At 42.9% G+C, this 19755-nt stretch overlaps 1 protein-coding gene across 1 annotated transcript in view; it reads left to right on the top strand.

Annotated features, from left to right (window-relative positions):
- Positions 1-11624: 11624 nt before the first annotated feature.
- The window catches only part of Gpc4 (glypican 4), a 114822-nt gene continuing 106691 nt past the window's right edge, over positions 11625-19755 (top strand). Inside the window, exon 1 of the mRNA XM_027946993.2 lies at positions 11625-12348. Within this exon, the coding sequence (XP_027802794.2) occupies positions 12189-12348 (160 nt within the window). The 5' untranslated portion in view covers positions 11625-12188. The remainder of the gene's footprint in view (positions 12349-19755) is intronic.

The following is a 19755-nucleotide window of genomic DNA, read 5'->3' as shown; positions in this document are numbered from 1 at the left end:
ATTCTCAGCTCTCCCTTCTTGACTTGAATCCATTCACTTTTCCAGCTCTTCAAGCTCCTTAGCTCACTGAGCAGGCGCTGATAACTAAGCCCTTGATTCTAATCATCTTCCATACTCAAGGCCACCCTAGAGCCCCAAGACCATGGCTTTGGAGAGTAGCTGCTTGGTAAATAAATGAAGATAATGCAAAAAGGAAGAAGGTTTTTTTGAGATGAGATATAAGTAAAAGACAGGAAACATCAGATAGGTAAGAAAAAAGCAAGTAGCTGAGCACAGTGGCATACTTCTATAATCCCAGCTACTCAGGAAGGTGAGGCAGGAGGATCACAAGTTTGAGGCCGGCCTCAGCAACTTAGCAAGACCCCGTCTCAAAATAAAAATAGTTGAGGATGTGGTTCAGTGGTAAGGTACTTGTAGCATGTATGATGTTCTGGGTTTAATCCCTAATACTAGAAAAAAAAAGTGGAAGTAAGAAAAATGAGAACTTTTCTTCAACAGGACAATGATATTAATCTAAATTATATATATATATATATATATATATATATATATATATATATATACATGCATATGCATATGAACACATATATGCATATATAGTTTACATATATACCCATACATGTATATAAATATATCATTTTATTTATTTATTTATATTTTTTGAAATGAAACCTTACTCACTATGCCTAGGCTGGTTTTGAACTCCTGAGATCAAGCAATCCTCCTGCTTCAGCCTCTAAAGTAGCTGTGATTATAATCCTTCACCACTGTGCCTGACTCAAATATATAGTTTCAGATGGTAAAACATATATAATTACCATAGAATGCAGAAAAGTCCCCAAATTATCAAATTATATAATCAATAAATTATGTGTTTATGTGCATGTGTAGATGCCACCTCTTGCCCATCTACTAAAAAAAATCATAATATGGTTTGTTATATTTTACCCAATTTAGAATTCCAGTATACCATATATATAGTAATATGAAGATAATGACTTTTTATATATGTATATACCCATGTAACCACAACCTAGATCAAAGATACAGAACACTTTTAGAACCAACCCCAGAAGGTTTTCTGGAATTTCTTTCTTCAAAGTAACTCAAATATCACCTAATAAAAAAAAATTCATTTCTATATATTTGTTAAAGGCAAGCAGACTTATGAACTCACACTAAAGGAAATAAAGGCGGGAGTCAGAAATCAGACTAGATTATTTAACATTGGAAATTTGAGTATGAAAAGAATTTTTTGTGAACACATTTTTTAGTTACCTCCTTCGCTTGGCTCTGGGAAGTCAAAGGAAGAAAAACAGGGATTCTTTGGAGATGGTAAAAAGAAGCGCCCCTTCCTCATTTCTGCCCATTTTTGTGTTTTCTCCTCTCTTTCCTCAAACATGCTGGAATAAGGAACCACATACTCAGAAATACTAAGAAAATGCTGGTTAGAATTATTATCATCAAATGTCAGCCTGGGTGAGGGAAGCTTGCATATGTTAGCAGAGAGGGACATGGGAAAAGCCACCCACCCCCTGCACTGTATTGTACAGCCTGGATTCAGCCTGGATTCAGAAACTGTCTGTCCAGGTTTCATAGTTTCTGTGCTCATTTGAATGTGTTATTGTTATAGCAGCAGTAACAGCAGCAGTTCCGCAGACATTGCCCATCAGTGGTTAGAAAATGACAAATGTCAAACTATGTCTGACCCGCTCTCCAACTCTTTTTATCTGTGGTATCTCTTTGGAATAAAAATGCCTGCTCCCTGCTGGGTCTTCTTAAAAATGCATATTGTCTCTCCATATAAAGCCTGAGGTTGACGGTGCTATGGAAAAAAATAAGAAGAAAAAGAAGAAGAGAAGAAAAAAAAGAAGGAATTCATTCCAACTTCTCAGGTTTGAAGTTCAAGTCCAAAAACATGTCAGATTAAATAGGCTCTTCAGTAAGAACTTTCTCATGTCCATTAAAAACATCTCTGTTGCTTTCTAACTTGAGCTTTGTTTTTGTAGCTCAGCTTCCTGATCCTCAATGCAGAGGAGCAGGTTTCATAAAGTTCAGGGCCAGAGGTGGGGGGAGGGTGCCGTGCCCTTCAGCTCCTTGGAGGCTTGGGAGAGTGAAGCTGACAGCAAATTACTTGTCTTGGGGCCTGGAGCTGTGGCCTACATCTATAATCCCATTGGCTCAGGAGGCTGAGACAGGATGATTGCAAGTTCAAGGCTAGCTTCAGCAACTTAGTGAGACTCTGCTTCAAAATAAATAAAACAAGTCAATACAAAAATGGCTGAGGATGTAGCTCAGTGGCAGAGCACCCCTGGGTTCAATCTACAGTATCAAAAAAAGTATTACTTGTTTAGGATAGAGAATAAAAATGTAATGTGGGGGAGCTGGGGTTGTGGCTCAGTAGTAGAGCACTTGTCCAGCATGTGTGAGGCACTGGGATGGATTCTCAGCACCACATATAAATAAATAAAATAAAGGTCCATCAACAACTAAAAAATACTTTTTAAAAAATGTAATGTGGGTTGCGGTGGAGCTCAGTGGCAGAACACTTGTCCAGCATAAACAAGGTCATGATTTCCATCACCAACATCATACATACAGGCACAAATGCAATGTGCTGTATCACACGTCACCTGATGTCCTTTGAAATCTTGAGCCAAAATGTATCTGAATCCTGGGAGCTCTTTTTTTCTCAGAAAAAATGGCAAGTAGAAGACACCATGTTGGAAAATGCCATTACTGCCACAACTACTCTTGTCAGCCCCTGAGCATGGCCTCTGACAACCTTTCATAGGCTTGAAATTTTGAACAAAAAAAGCAAAGAAAGGTCAAGATTGAGGGGTAATGACTAGATGAATGCCAAAGTCCCTTGCAGATCTTACATTCCAGTTGCTTCTGCTATTGAGTTCCCTGCCTTTTGCCTGTGCAATTTTCTCATCAGCTGGGTGAGATGTGGAAGAGTAATATAAATATGTTGGAAAAATGAGTGTTCCAGAAGTGCCTTCACAATCTAAGTGCCAAACTCACAGTGCGAGTGTTTTATTTAATCAAAATTGAAGAAACAATTTTCTTTCCATGAATGAACCATTTATGTCCAGTGGGCAAATTAGAAAAAGAATTCTCTTCCAATTACATTGAAATGCACATTTGACTTCTAAAGTTGTAGATCAAATTGTATGCAATAAGCTAGAATAATGAATATCTACGGCAAACATTTTGCCATCATATAGAAGTGTATTCACTGAAAAGTGGATTTTTTGTCAATAATTAGAAATGTTAATAGGGTGCTGTGGCACATGCCTGTAATCCCAGCCACTTGGGAGCTGAGGCAGGAGGATTGTAAGTTCAAAGCCAGCCTCAACAACTTAGTGAGGCCCTAAGCAATATAGTATTCTTTAAATAAAATACAAAAAAGGGCTGGGGATGTGGTTCAGTGGTTAAATGCCCCTGGGTTCAAGCCCCACTACAAAAAAAAAAATTAATTAATTAATTAAAATTAAAATTAAAAGGGCTGGGGATGTGGCTAACTAGTTGAGTATCTTAGGTTCAATCCCCAGTACTTCCCCAAAATGTTTCCTATAATTCAGACTATAAATAAAAACTTAGGTGCTAAGAAGACTAACCAATTCTCTTCCTATAGCACCTTTGGTCTTTGTTCTTCTATGAACATGGACATGATATATGATTTTTATGAAAGAGATGAACTTCATGCAACCTTCACCTCAGTTGTAAAGCATGAGAAAATATTGATAGCAGTAGATATGTGGGTATTATCTAAGGATAGTCATGTTACTCTTTGGGCCTCATTTATGTCATCAAGGAAGTGGAGAAAAAAATACCTTCCTGGTAATGAGAATCATGTTATATGAAAGTAACTCAGTTCAAAGTTAGGCTCACTGGCACACACCTATAATCCCAGGGACTCAGGAGGCTGATGTAGGAGGATAGCAAATTTGAAGACAGCCTCAGCAATTCAGTGAGACCCTAAGTAACTTAGTGTGACCCTGTCTGAAAACAAAAAATTAAAAAGGGCAGGGGACGTGGCTCAGTGTTAAAGTGCCTAGGGTTTAATCCCCAGTACCAAATAAAAAAGTAAATCAGATACCTTTCTGTACTACAACTTATATATCAATACAAATTATGGATCAATAAAGATATAATTTATGTATCCCAGTACCCCAATACAAAATTATTAGACCAATATACTATCATACCAAATAGAATTTTAGTGCTGGCAGAGGTGGATCTGAGTAAATTCTAAAGTAGGTAGAATTTATAATAATCATAATAATGATAATGACAACTTCTGTTTATTGAGCCTACTTTTAGGCCCCCTTGAGAGAAGGGATTTTTTTAATTAAAGCATTATAGTTATACTCAGTACTTGGGTTCATTTTGATGAAATCATACATGCATGAAATTTGATTTACTCCATTTCAGTCCCTGTCCCCCCTTCCCTCCTCTCCTCCCTCTCCCTATTCTCCTTCTTCTACTCCTAGTGAATTTCATTTTGCTCATTTATTTATTTATTTTTTATTGCTGCTTTCTACATACACATAAAGGTGAAATTCCCTATGGTATATTTATATACGTTCATAACATGATTTTGTTATATTCATTCTTTATTTCCTCCCATTTCCTGTCTTTTCTCCCTTCTTCTGGATCTCCTTCTCCTCTACTGATCTGCCCTATATCCTTGTTATCTGATCCAGCCCCCAACACACATCTTTCCCTTATTTTGTTCTAGAAGCCTTTTTAAAGAAATCATAAGGGTATCTCCAAAGATTAAAAGAGTGCTGGCCCTCAATGAACAGTTGCTTGTTTGTTTTTTAAATCTTTTTTTTTTCTCTTTTTTTGGTCCTGGGGATTCAACCCAGGGATTCTCTACATTCCTAGTCCCCCACCCTACCTTTTTCTTTAAAAAAAAATTTGTAGTTGTAGATAGACAGAATGCCTTTATTTTATTTATTTATTTTTATGTGGTGCTGAGGATTGAACCCAGTGCCTCACACATGCTAGGCAAGCGCTCTACCACTGAGCTATAGTCCCAGCCGCACCCCGTTTTTTTTTTTTTTTTTTTTGAGACAGGGTCTCACTAAATTGCCCAGACTGGGCTTGAACTTGTGATCCTCCTGCCTCAGCCTCCTGAGTCACTGGGATTACAGGTGTGTGCTAAGTTGCCCAGCAAGAGACACTTGTTGAATAAAAGAAAGAGTAATGGATAAATAAATGAATGCTTTGTACCCTGTAGTGTGCTAAATGCTTTCCCATTACTTTAAGGTATATGTATATTCTACTCCATTCCTGGTGCCAAGGACACAATAATGATAGACAAGTGCTAGGCCAAGAGGAACACCTTTTTTTTTCCCCTGTGATGCTGGGGGTTGAACTCAGGGCCTGGCATATGCAAGGAAAGGGCTCTACTGCTCAGCTACATCCACAGTCCGGAATGCTTTTCATATGTTTTATTTTTAAATACAGTGTAGGTGTGACACAGGAGAAAAAGTGAGGCTCAGGGAGAATAAGTTACTTATCTAAGGTCACACAGAGAGTAAGTAAGTAGCAGAACCAGGATTTATCTCTCAGTATGCCTAACTCCATAGTCTTTTACTCAGTGTGACACTGCCTTTCTTCTTTCTTTGTTTTAATTGCTTTTATTTTTGCCTTCAGACAGAACCCCTGGATGAAGAAATGTTGGGACTTTATCACTTTGTTGAGAAGATTGCAATTACCTGACTTGTGTCTCTTCACTGCATCCAGTGCCTCCCCAAATCATTCTTTCCAAAACACTACTTCAATCTTCTCACTGTCTGCTTATAAAAAATTTTTTGTTGTTGTTGCTGTTGTTCTGTTTTGTGTTTTGGTGCTGGGGATGGAGCCCAGTGTCTCACAGATGCTAAGCACTCACTCCACCACTGAGTTATACCTCCAGCCCTCACTCTCCACTTATAAATCTTCAGTGTTGATAGGATCATGTGCTTTGTGACCCCAGGTTCATGTGCTCCCATTATCTGGCAACTGATTTCATAATAGTCTCCTGGATGAACCTGTATACAGTCAAGATAATGTCTTCATTGGCCTCTAGTAGCCTCTTGTCCCCACCCTCTCTGTCTACCTATGGGACTCCTTCCCATCTTGTATGATCTAAACGAGGTCCACTGTCTTTACCACCCGCCTCGTACTGCTTTCAAAGTTTATTGGGCAAGTTTTGGGTTTAGGGCATAGAGAAAAGTGATTGTCATTGAACTGGAACTTTGATTGCTTCAGTTTAAATTTTGGAATGCATTTTTCCATCCATAATCTGGGGGAAATAATTGTTAGAGTCTGTAAACAAGTCTGGATGGCGCCTGGCAAAATGCCAGAGGGAGTGGTTTGTGAAGTAATGCCATCGAGCCATTAAGTGTGGAGATTCCTTATTGGTTGACTGCGAGCCATTAAGTGTGGAGATTCCTTATTGGTTGACTGATGTATCTAGTTTATGCTAATTAGATAAGCTGTGTGGAATGTATAAATACTGCTCCTGTCCTGCAATAAACGGCTCCCACTCCTGCTGTATCAACGTACACAAGTTGTTCGTCGCCCCCCGGTAGTTTTGCTGCAGCCGGACTGCGGCAAATAATATTTTGCAGATAACAGTATATGAAAGCAATTCCTAAACTCCATATTACTAAATAAATATCAGTTATTATTGTGTGATACTTAAAAATGATGCTGCAGGAAGATTTTGTGACCATTACTGGATGGTTCCATGAAGAGAGTTTTAGATGCTAAGGGACCTGGTAGGTGGTTAGCTTTGCAGTTCAGAGAAGAGGTAATAGAATAATCTTGAGAAGGGTTAATGACCATAGAAGGAAAAGGAGACATAAAGGACCCAGTGATTAATGAAAATTCAACATATCCTGGTGATTAATGAAGAGAAAACAAATGGGACAATTCTGACATTGGGGGAACAGTGGACAACACTGGAACATATTGGACAAGATAGTGATGGGGATCTGGAACTGGTGGCTAAATCTGTAAACATAGATGAGCTCTCTACAGGGGAAAAAAAGTAGGCAAACTTCAGAAGTACAGAAAGAATACTGGAGGGAGATCATGGAATTTTGCAGATAAAAACAGACTACACACTTTAGTTCTTGGGAGGTGGCTGATCCTTTAATAACTGGTACAGTCAGCCCTCCATATTTGTGCATTCCCCATCCAGGAATTCAACCAACCACAGATCAAAAATATTTTTTAAAAAGTCTGTACTAAACTTGTACAGACTTTTTTCTTGTTATTATTCCCTAAGCAGTGTACTATAATAACTATTTACATAGCATTTACATTGTATTAGGTATTATAAGTAATCTCAAGATGATTGAAAGTTTACAGGAGGGGGCTGGAGATATTATTCAATGATAGGCACTTACCTAGCATGGCTTGCCTAGCATGCATGAGACACTGGGTTCCAATCCCCAGCATGGCCCAGAACAAAAACAGAACACCACAACCAAAGGAGAATGTCTGTAGTTTGTATACAAATATTCTGACATTTTAAATCTGTTGTTTTATAGTACTGGGGATTGAACATAGGGCCTTTCACATGCTAGACAAGTGCTCTATCACTGAGCCACATCCCTAGCCCTAGAACCAACCTTTGTCCAGCGCAAGTAGTCAGAAGATACAGCTTGCTTAGTTGCCTGAAAAAGTGAGGTATGGGCAAAAAAGGAAAGCTAGTGGATGAAATCTGTGCTGAAGACATGCTAAGTTTGTCCAGCACAACTTTAAGCATTCTGAAGTAATTGCTAAATTTTAAAAATCAAGAGATTTCAAATACAAATATAGGTTTTTATTCCCCTGGGAAAACGCCCATCTGGTAAACTGGTACCGTTGCAGGCAATAGTTGTGCAAATAAAAATAGAGCCTAAAGGATCTCTTGGAGGCTTGGGGTGGAGGAAACCTCTAAGAAAGTATGGTTTCTGTTGAGGATCAAGTGTGGTAGTCACTTTGAAGAATGCTTTGAAGGCCTAGAAGCAGGAACCACTAACACTGCTTGTAGGACTCCAGGAAAGCTTTCCGGAAGAGGTGACATCTCAGATGAGTCTTGAAGGATGAATATGAAAGAATTGTCTAAGAAATAGAGGGGTATAAAAGAGCATTCCTAGAAGACATAGGGTAAGGGTGCCAGTAACTGTGCCATGATAGATAAGCACATGTTCTTATGTGGCCAAGCCAACAATTTATCCTAATTAAGGAGGGGATGCCATTATCTACTCCCCATGCTCATATTTGACAATCAGGGATCTTCCCCAGTAGGTCAGCAAAAGTGCCCCAAGAGTTGAGAGAGAGAGAGAGAGAGAGAGAGAGAGAGAGAGAGAGAGAGAGAATCTGACTCTTTTTTCTCTTGGCTTTAAGGACAGCCACATGCAAGTGTAATCTTCTTCTTCTTCTTCTCCTTTTTTTTTGGATTGAACCCAGGGCATTGTGCATGCAAGGCAAGCACTCTACCAACTGAGCTATATCTCCAGCTCCTGCAAGTGTGTTCTTTATTCCCTCTGCCCACCAGCAAATGACCCCCTGACTCCATGCCGCACCAGGAGAAATCCCTCACCTGGGAAAACCGAATCTACCATAAGCACATTTTATCTAAGTGAGCCTTTACATATAGTATATTAAACTGTAAACTCCTTTTTGCTTATACATCCTCCCTCCCTCTAAGACTGAGCACTCTGGCGTGTAGTATGTGCTTAATGGACATTTATTAATATGAAGCAGGGACACTTCTGTAGGATCTGGGAAGTTGCACATTTACTGTTGACCCTAAATGAGAATTAGAGCACTGTGCTTTCTGACCAAAAATAGCATGGGATTTAGTCAGAGACCTTAGATTTCAGTCTTAGTTCAGTCAGTCAAGAGCTCTGGGGCTGTAGATGAGTCACATAACCTTGCTTATCTATTTTTTTAAACTCCAAATTTTATTTTTTGGGGGGATACTGGGGATTGAACCAGAGTATACTAAGCACATGCTCTATCAATGAGCTACACCCCCAGCTCCCCCCCAAATACACAAGTTTTCTGAATTACATGGGTGTACCTGGAAAAACTACAAAAAATGGAACAGTAGTCATTTATAAAAAGGAATGAAGTACTGATATATGCTACCACACTGATGAACTTTGGAAGGCATGATAATAAGTGAAAGAAGCCAGACATATTTATGATTTCACTTGTATGGAATGACCAGAATAGGCAAATCCATAGTCAGAAAGCAGATAGGTAATTTCTAGGGACTGGAGGGTACATGGTTTTGTTTTGGGATAATGAAAATGTTCTGAAGCTAGACATGGTGTATGGCTGTACAACATTGATTATATTAAGTGCCACCTTACAATGGCACTTTAAAATGGTTACAATGGCCTGAGAACTCATTCAATCTTGCATTCTACACACAGCCTCCAATCCAGAGAATCTATAAGGAGTAGGTGCCTTTCCACTGAGAAGCCTCATAGGAAGAGAAGAGTTGAGTAGGCAGAGAGGGGAGGCAGACTAAGCGAAGGACACCTGAACAGCTTCCCTTCTGGATGATAGATATTTGTTTCCTTGATTGCCAGTTGTTCACCCTGTTTGTATTTAAATGAAAGGAGGCTTTGAAGTGGGAGCCACCTCTGAACAAGGCTTGGGGTTTCTGGCTCCGATGGTAAAGTTCAGACTTGTTGAGATCTGTTTGTAGTCACAGGTTACTGTTTCTGGTGGAAAAGCCTCAAGTTTTGGTTAATAATAAATTAGGAGGCATAGAGGGAGTAAATTTGAGGGAGGGGCAAGGAATGAGTTCCTCCTGGACTTGATGTGAGAGGCAGTTTTCTAATTTGGCCTTATGGTTTAGGAGAATCCTTTTTCTCTTATAGTCACTGGGTTTTATTTTATTATTAATGTTGGTTGCATCTCAGATCATATTCTCCTTGGTGAAGAACATCTTTAAATAAGTGCATCAATAAAAGTTAAAAGTGCTGGGCTAAGCCCTAGCAATGCCTTGAGGACCTCATGATTATCAGTTTAAGGAAAACTTGGATTATTTGAAAGTTCCTTGAAGATGGCTGGCGACTCAATGATAGTTTAGTTTGTGTATTCAGAAAAATTGCTCTCTTCAGAGTTACATGTTCTGCCAACCCACAGAAATTGGAAGTCCCAGTTACAGACTTCACAATCTGTTTATGCTGATGATCTCCAAGAGTTAACACAATGCAGAGGAGCCTGCAGCGGGCATTCTAAACAACAGCTAAGCTGATATCTACAGCTCCTCATAGCCAACCATGTCAACGTGGTTTACAAACAACAGTGGAGGACTTCTCAACAAACCCTCTGAGGGCGATAATTGTAATGACGGTTCATATCTTCACCCTATGTAATTTTATGGGAATTGAGAGTCTAGCCAAATAATAAGTTCCAGCCCTTTTTATCTGCCCAGTTCCCAGCACACTCCCGAGGTGTCTGAGGCACTTCTCACCCTAACCTCTTAAAGCAGATTGTAACAATAACAACAGTAATGACAAGTTCCCAATCTGCACAGTTCCCTTCATTAAAGGAGCCCTGGGAGCTTCAAAAACACTCATTAATGGAATCTGTCAAAACTTGGAAGGTACTAGCTCATTCCCAGTTTTCTGGTGGCTAAGTGGTGTGAGGGGGAAGAAGGTTTAGGGGGTCTTCTGCTCCATTAGTCCCTGTGACCCTGCAGTCAAGAGTCTTGGGTTCTGGACTCACCTCCCCTAAGTGCTACTATCAAATTGCTTTCTTTTTCTGGGGTTGCAGTTCCCTTACATACACAAGATGGGGTTGGACCTGAAGGTCTCCAAGTTTTCCAGAATTAACCCTGACTTTGTCCCCTTGGCTTGAGGTTCAGGTGTTGGGTGTTTTTCACGCTTCAGGGTTTGATTAGACTTTTTGCCGAACCAGGAGCGGGGTGAGGGTGACATGGGGTGAGGTGAGAGTGAAGAATGCCTGCCAGAGTCAGGGACATGTCAGAGATTCCTGAGCCCTTTTGATGGGAAGCAGGTCTGAGATGGTAAGGTGAGGCTCTAGGGCCATTTCGGATTTCCAGGACCCTCTGGTGGCGGCAGCGAAACAGAGTAACGTGGACGCCTTCCTCCCCCAGCCCAGGAGTTGGACGGCTGCGGGGTGGCAGCGGGGAGGCAGGTATCCCAGCGGGAGGGCTCCTCGCGGCTTTGGCCTGCGGAAGGCTCGTCAGGTGGCCTCGCAAAGAAGGCCTATGGCTCAGAAGTGGGCTTAGGGACAAATCCCAAGCCTCCCGGTTCCCCAGAACTTGGGCCCGTCATCCGGGAGAAATTGGATTTTCCTCTATGGGTGGGGGGCGGCAAGCAGGCTCCCCGCCTCCGAGGAGGAGGGGAGGAGGGAGGAGTCCGACGGGGCGTGTCGCGCGAAGGAGCGCCGCGCGCCCGGTGCGGCCCCCTAGGAAGTGGATTTGGCTGCTCCGGATCCAACCCCGCTTCCAGGTTTTCTCCCGGCCCGGCCCTGCGTGCTCCCGCCTGTCTCCGGCCCCCCCCCCCCCAACGCCGCCCGCCCCCTCCCCCTTAGTGCCGCCCGCTTGGCCAAGTTTGCCGAGCGTCGCTGAGCAAGCCGGCCAGTCAATCAGCAGCAGAGCTGAGAAGGGCACAGCGGTGCGGCCGAGGGCAGAGTGAGCCGAGCTGACTCGAGCTAGGCGAGCGGACCAGCGCCGGGCAGCCCGAGCCGCGCTCAGGAGCGCCAGCCGACGCTGCCCACACCCTCCGCGGTCCTGCGGCGTCTGCCACCTTCCCTTCCTTCTTCGCGCCCCTGTCCCTGCTCCGCCACCCGGTCAGCTTACCCGGTTCCCTGCCCCGCGGAGCCCTCGAGGTCACTAGCCAGTGCCTCCGCTCCCTTGGGCCGCGCACCGTCTCCACACCCTCCTTCTTCTCCTCCTTCTGATCCCCCAGCCAGGAGCCTGGCACCAGGGACCGTTGCCTGACGCGAGGCCCAGCTCTACTTTTCGCCCCGCGTCTCCTCCTCCTGCTCTCCTCCTCCTCTTCCCCTTCACCAACTCTAATTCCTTTGCTCTTTTGCTCCACTTGGGAGCCACCGACTCCGCGCCTCTCGGCCCGCTCCCGCAGCGCCCTTTCCGGTCCCGTCGCATCCAGTTCCAAAGGTGGGGGAGCGTGCCCGTCCCTGCCCGCATCATGGCACGGCTCGGCTTGCCCGCACTTCTTTGCACCCTGGCGGTGTTTAGCGCCGCGCTGCTGGCTGCTGAGCTCAAGTCGAAAAGTTGCTCGGAAGTGCGACGTCTCTATGTGTCCAAAGGCTTCAACAAGAATGATGCCCCGCTCCACGAGATAAACGGTAAGTGGGAACCCCCCGGGGCGGGTGCAGAGGCAGGCACCCTGAGAAAGGGCTGCGGACGCCCTCCCGCGCTGGTGCCCGCGCGGAACCCAGGACCCAGGTAGTGGAGAGGGAGAAATGGGCAGGCGAGAGAAAGTGAGCGAGCCAGCCCCCGCGAAGAAGAATATGCCTCGCGGGTGCGGCGGCCCCCAGGCAATGCGAGTGTAGGGGCGCCGCCAGTTTGCCCAGTGCCACTCCCGCGCACTGCTTCTAACTCCCCTCGCGGTCTTTCCAGTCTTGGGAAGCCACTCTGGCCCTCAGAGTGCGTGTCACCGGCTCTCTCGCCTTTTCCGGGTTGCAGTCTTTACTGGCTCCCCGCTTTGTTGTGTGGGTGACCAGAGGCCGGGTGGGGGTGGGGGTGGGGGAACCTCCTAGAACTTGCAGATGCCGGGGGGGGGGGCGCAAGACGTGGAACTTGGTGTTTCATTGATGTTCTTTTAAAACCCCCTCCCCGCCTCTCTTCCACCGCTGACAAGGATTAGGAGTTTTAGTAGCTGCAAAGGCTTTAGAAGCCGCTTTTAAAAAGCGAGCGACTTTCCCCCCCCGACTCTCTACCCCTCCAAACCCTGACTTTTCCAAACTCTCCTGCTTTCCGGAAGGTGCTGGACAAGAAGGGTATTCCCCCCCCTTTCTTTTTTTTTCTCACCTCATTTTAAGGGTTAATTGCACATTCAATTACAGACCTTTGAAAGGACTGATTACAGGAAACCTGAATCTCAGTTTGGAGATGGTTATGCAAATGAAGACGGCTTAGCCTCTGAAAAAGTTCACCGGATTTCAGCGCTGGGGGCTGCAAGGGTGTTTGTGAAAGCCCTTTTCCGAGCGCTGGGGAGGCAGCGTTCCGGGGGGCGCCCTCGCCCTTCGTCGTGAGGCTGGCGGCGATGCCGGGGTGGGTCCTCTCCCGGTCGCATTCGCACATTCGCAGCAGCCAACTGTTGCGCTCAGCCCTGCGGGCTGCGCTGGGGCTGGTGACGGCAGCGGCGGCGCAGGTAGCCTGTTCGCCCTGGGGGCTCAGAAAGAGCCACGAATCTAGCTGGCTGGTGGCCAGCACATCCTAACAGAGGAGTGAGCGATTCTTGCCCCAGGGGCCGAGCCTCCATTCCGAACCTTTCATGGAAGTGAGCACAGCCCGCCTTAGCCTCGCCTGCTGGTTGCCCGGGTAGGGCAGGCAGGGGGCCGGCAGCCAGCAAAGGAAATACTGTAATTTTAACCAGGCGCTTCCAAAGGCTTAGGAAGACTTGGGGACCATTTTTTGGAAGGGCTATTAATAACCCTGGAGATTAAGTGCAGTCATCAATTACATATAAATTACAAAGGTAATTGAGGGAAGTTGCTGGGCACTTTCGGAGTGTAACCGGCATATGTCTAGAAATAGAACCGAAGAAATTGTTGGAGTAGCCCAGGCGCCCACTGCACCTTGGCAGTTATCAAATAACTAGCACACTACTGATTAAAGACTGTTTGCCCTTCAGCTGCCTATCTTTTTGGGAGCTCAAGTATGTCCTCAGAGCTGCACGATTTTATTGGTTGTAGAGCCCTGAAAAGCCCTCTTTCTTTCCCCTTTTCCTCCCGCCCAGCCAGAAAAAGTGACGTGAACCAGCAGCCACTGAAGCTTGGGGGCTCTGCAGGTCAGACCTGGGATCTTTGTGCCCTGCACAGTTTGGGCCTGGGTGCAGTGGAGATGATTGGCGTGAAGGTTACAGTTGTCATTCCCACGTTTTGAAGGGACAGATGCAGCTATGAACTTAATGGGAAAGTGACAAGTTTTCATCTTCTGCTCATGCAAACAATATAAGCCTTTGAGATAGACTGGAGGCATTCAGGGAGCGGGCTGTGAAATTCCCCTCCCCAGTTTCTCCAACTTTGCTCTGTGCAGTCTAAAAATGGCAGGGCATCTTTCCTAGTCAGCATCTCAGGAAAAAGGAAGCTTGAAAGGTGCTCAGAGACTCCCATGCTCTAGGTGTTCCCTTTGATTGTTATGGTCCCTGTGACACACCTGAAGAGAATTTTTGCATAAATGTCTATCTGAACCCACCACCCCAGATAGGGGAGTTATTAGTGACCAGCAGCAGGAAATGGAAGCTAATGTGCTCACACCCAAAACATTTTATTCTTTTTGTCTTGTCCTTCATCTCCCTCCCAGGGCTGCTGCTTTTATTTCCCCTTTTGAATGACCTACTGGACTGCATTCTCCTGAGGAACAAAGGAAGTGCCTTTTTAGCTGGAATCCTTGGAAGACCACCAAGGACTTTAGCTCATGCAGTGCAATTTCGCACCACTTTCAACAATAACAAAAATGCATGACTGAATGGCTCAAAAATGTGGAGTGTTAGAAGCATTCGTTTGAGTCTAGGACACTGTCACAACACAGACAGACCCAAGTAAATACCTTTAGAAGGCCAGTATAGAAACAGGGGTAATCTTTACCATTGCCTTGGCCTCTCTAGATGCATATATTAGCCTTATCTCCTTTTATTACTAATCTAATTTGGGTCATTTTTGGGGGGATAGTCAATATAGTGACCTGTATTAGGCCTAGGTGTGATATATATATAATATATATATATATATTTTTTCAATGCAAAACATCCAGGACTGCTTTCTAGGCAGAGGTCACAATGTCTGTGTGCCTGGCTCATTGAGTCCAAGTTTAAGGTTTTATTCTCAGTGGTCTTGCACTTGCCTTCTACAGGTTTGAACAGACTTTAAGAATACTCCATGTTGTGAAGGAGCCTCAGTCATAGATCATAATTAGGGTAATCTGATGTGCTCTCAAGGGTGTCAGGGAGTATATCATGCTGACAGGGCTTCTAACTGAGGTCCTGAATTGCCTATTGACTTGACCCCTGTACTTCTCAAACCATGAGGAGCTCAGATGCCAAGACTAAAAGGGATCATTAACAAAAAAGATGCATTTTTGTTCAGCTTTCAATGGCCATATCTTTTTTAGAGTGCCTACTATGTGTAGTATTCTGTGCTCAGCATCATGGAGGCAGCAAGAAGTGAAGGAGGGGCCTCTGCCACCAGGATCTTGCCTGGTAGTAGGGAGATAAGCCATGCACACGCATCACTGAAAGACACCATGGGGTGTGACAAGTGCTATGAGTGATACAGATGAGAAGTGGGGGCTGGGGGTATGCTCAATGGTAAAGCACATGCTTAGTATGTGCGAGGCCCTTGGTTCAATCCCCAGCGACAAGGGAAAAAGATAAGAGGAGGGGCTAGGGCTGTGGCTCAGTGGTAGAGTGCCTGCCTTGCACATGTGAGGCACTGGGTTCGATCCTAAGCTCCCATAAAAATAAATAAACAAATAAATAAAATTTAAAAAGGGATTTTGGATTAGGGTTATCAGTTAGATGATGCTAGTTCATTTGTAGAAAAAAAAGTTTAAAAATCTAACCATTTTATTGTGACTTCCTTCATAATGACAGAGGATAAAGCATTTTTTTTACTAACCTAACCTTTGTTGAAATTATGTTTTTGAGAGAGGAAATTGGTTAGAAATCTTCTTGAGCTTGCCAAAAGTCACTTTTATATTGGTAGTGATTGATACCAAGTAATATTTTGTGCCATTGTTGTGATTTTGGAGTTTTCACTTCCTGTTCCTATTTATGTTCACGAGCTTGCACCTTTGAGTGTGCGTCCGCATATGCATATGCATACGCATACACACATCTCTATATCCCAGAGAAAGTGAGAATCTGTGTGTATGTATACATGCATATACGCTGAAGGGATAGCAATAATTTCTGATATTGATTTGATTATTGTATGTATGTGTCTTCAAGATTTCTACTCCCCCTTCCCCAATTCAAATAGTTGTATTGGATTTTGCATTGAACTTGTTATATCTAGTTCTTTTGGAATCAGTTTTGCGTCCATGTTTCTCTTGAGGAGAGGGTCTAATTGAGCCATAGGACCCTTCACTTTAGAAATTGTTCCATGTGTTATAGAAACTATCTCAACATGCTCAAAAAAGAACTTAGTCAAAGTTCTGGCTTACGCAGCTCAATCTCTAGTTAGAACATACAAATATAAAATGTTTGATTCAGCATAATTACTATTTTCATTTTTTATTTGATTCACATTGGGTTGCATGCAATTTCAGGATTAGCTGGAGACTAGACTGAGGAATTTGAAAAAGGAAGTTTTTTGTTATCTGTACAAGGGAAACAACATCATTGTTAATCTGAGTCAGTTGGAAGTGTGTCTTTCTGGCTCCCCAGTAACATTAACTGTTTTAGCACTGAGGTTTGTTCCCATGTATGTTTATAAAAAAATGCATTTTGGCCTTATGATACAAGCTAGTAGCTGTTGAGGGCTTTCTCTGGGTCTATGCCCCATACTGAAGACCTTACATGACTGTCTCATTTGAAGGCCACAGCCACCATTTTTTTGTGTGTGTGTCAACCTATAACCTTTATTTTTTTCCCTTTCTTTTTTAAATTTTTTTATTGGTTGTTCAAAACATTACAAAGCTCTTGACATATCATATTTCATACATTAGATTCAAGTGGGTTACCACCATTTGAAGTCAGAATTATCATCATCCCCATTTTACAGAAAGGCAAGGAAACTGAAATTCATAGGGATTAAAAATATATTCATAGTCTTCTAGCTAGTGAGTAGCAGAGGTGGGCTTTGAACCCATGTCTTATTTGACATGGAATATAATCTGTGCTATGGTGTATAAATGGTGAGACAAGAAAGTACCTTTTCTACTTATAGAGGGGTGATACAGATGCAAGTTATGGGATGACCTTCAACTGACTGGTAGAAGATCATAACAGCACCATCCTTACACTGTAGTACAGAGGATCCAGACATATCTTCTGCAGGCAAAAATGCCAAACCCAGACATAGACAATGTAGTGTTAAGAGTAGAAGGAATATGAATTGTATTTCATGGGCCATGGGGAGCCAGAGAGGATTTCTGAGGAGGAAAATGTCATAAGTCATTGTTTTAGGTAGATAACTAGTGGCACTTGAAACTGATGAGGCAAGAAATAAAGACGGGGATCTATTAACAGGCTGTTTTAAGTAGTTTTTAACTGGTCTACCTGCCTCCTGTCTTTTGCGTCCCTGTTCCATTCCTAACATTGCCAGCTTAGTATCCTTATGATGCCTCTTTAAATGGAGCCATTCCCTTGGTTTGAGCTCCAGTGGCTCCAGGTATCTCAAGTGATCCTTCTTTCATTGGCTTACTTAGCTTTCTATACCCTCTTCCTCCAAATTCTCTGCTTGAACCTGCTGCATGTTCTGTCTTCTAGTTAACCATGTATGCAGGCATATGTGTGTCTTCTCTCCTCAACCCAAAGCAACCTAAGGGCAGAGATGGCAACCTCTCTGCCCACCAGTTCTAAGTGTGGTAGCTCAGTGCAGTAGTGTTAAACAAATGAGAGGATGACATAGACAGTTTTCTCAGTTTCTCTGTCAGAACTCCAGTGATGTAATGGGATTATATGGCTTTCATGATAGAGTTTGATCCCATGATCTGTTGATCTCCCAGGAATCTCTGGATCTAAACACTTAGGAAATGAAATAAATTTAGAGTAAATCTCCATGATATGTTGGTATAACTGTGACAGCATTTTTATTTTAAGGGAGTGCTTGTCTTTTTTGCTGCTTCATTAATAACTGAGTGCTATGAGAATTTTTCAGAAAGATTCAGGATTCTGTTTTTCTTCATACTCTGAGATAACCTTTTTTAGCAACAATTGAGATGGTTGTGATTAGGCAATTTATAGCACATTTAGGAGAGTATTTTACCACATTAGATTCAGAGTATGGAGCTTATTCAATGCACATCAGATTCCCCCCCAAAAAAAAAAAGTTCTCAGTTTATCATTTTACCAAGTAGAAGAACACAGGCTTAAGAGTATCAGAATATTTTATATAAATAAGCAGACTCACTAAAATACAGGTAAGAACTAGCATTTTCAGTTCCACTTGGTTAAACATCTGTTGCTTGCTATAGAGACATGAAAGTGCAAAAAATTCATGAAGCGATTCCATCCTGGAGGTAATTTGAAATATTATATTTAAGTTCTGATGCATTTAATTTCGCAATCTGGTGGGAGAGAAAAATCAAAGAGATCCATCAGCCAGGTATTCAACTTTTGAAAAAGAAACTCTAACAAATGTTAGAAATTAGGAAAAAAAATTGAATGGAAGAGTTAAAAAAAAAAAAGTCAATAACCTCCAGGAAGCCTGGAAACGATGTAAAAACATCTTATTGGAAGCCCAGATAAATGTGTGCCAGACATCAAAAAGACCAGCTGCTTGGGGGAAGAAAAAAAGAACCCGGCATGACTAACTGGCAGAGCAAAAGAGGCTGCTTCAGGGAAAAAGACATCTTTTACAAAATGGAAAGAGTTTAGGCTGATAGGGAAGTCCACTAGGTATGGTAAGGAAGGTACAAAGTAGAGATTAAGTGGTCTGAAAGAGAATTGGAAGTGAACCTTGTGAGGGGTCTGAAACAAGCTCAATGAAGGTGATGATGATGATGGTTAAAGGATAGGCTGAGTCCAACCTATCAGAGGAAAAGCAGTATGGCTTTTTTTTTTTTTTTTTTTTTTTGTTGTACTAGGGATTAAACCCAGGAGCACTTTACCACTGAACTACATCCTCAGCCTTTTTTTTTTTTTAGTTTTTGATAGACCTTTATTTTATTCATTTATTTATATGTGGTGCTGAGAATCAAACCCAGTGCCTCACACATGCTAGGCAAGCACTCTACCACTGAGCTACAACCCCAGCCCTTGATTTAGTTTTGAGATGTGGTCTTTCTGAATTGCCCAGGCCTGCCTCCAGCTTGTGATCCTCCTGACTCAGCTTCCTGAGTTGCTGAAATTAACAGGTGTATGCTACTGTTCCTGGCACCATATGGCTTCCTTAAGGGGAAACCATGCATGATTAATCTCCTAGAATTCTTTGCAAGGGTAGCATGTAGCCAGGGCTGGGAGTGTAGCTCATTGGTAGAGTGCATGCTTAGCATCCATGAAGCCCTGAGTTTCATGTACACACACACACACACATATACACACACAAAGGAACAGACATAAATATTTTTTTCAAAAATTATGCAGTGGGATTCCAAGACAAAGAATATTTAGGGCTGGGGTTGTGGCTTAGTGGTGGAGCACTTGCCTAGCATGTGCAGGGCCCTGGGTTTGATCCTCAGCACCACATAAAAATAAATAAATAAAATAAGGGCATTGTGTCCAGCCACAACTAAAAATAAAATATTGAAAAAAAAATATTTAGAGTACATTTACTTTGGGATTGGTAGGGGTGTTGGTGTTTGGAGTTATTGAGGGTAGAAAAGTAATTGAGAGAAAGAAGAGCTCTCTTGCAATGAGTAGTTCT

This window comes from Marmota flaviventris, chromosome X, assembly GCF_047511675.1.
Source record: "Marmota flaviventris isolate mMarFla1 chromosome X, mMarFla1.hap1, whole genome shotgun sequence".
Classification (NCBI taxonomy): Eukaryota; Metazoa; Chordata; class Mammalia; order Rodentia; family Sciuridae; genus Marmota; species Marmota flaviventris.
The sequence above is the reverse complement of the archived record's forward strand: the minus strand, read 5'-3'. Positions and strand labels throughout refer to the sequence as shown.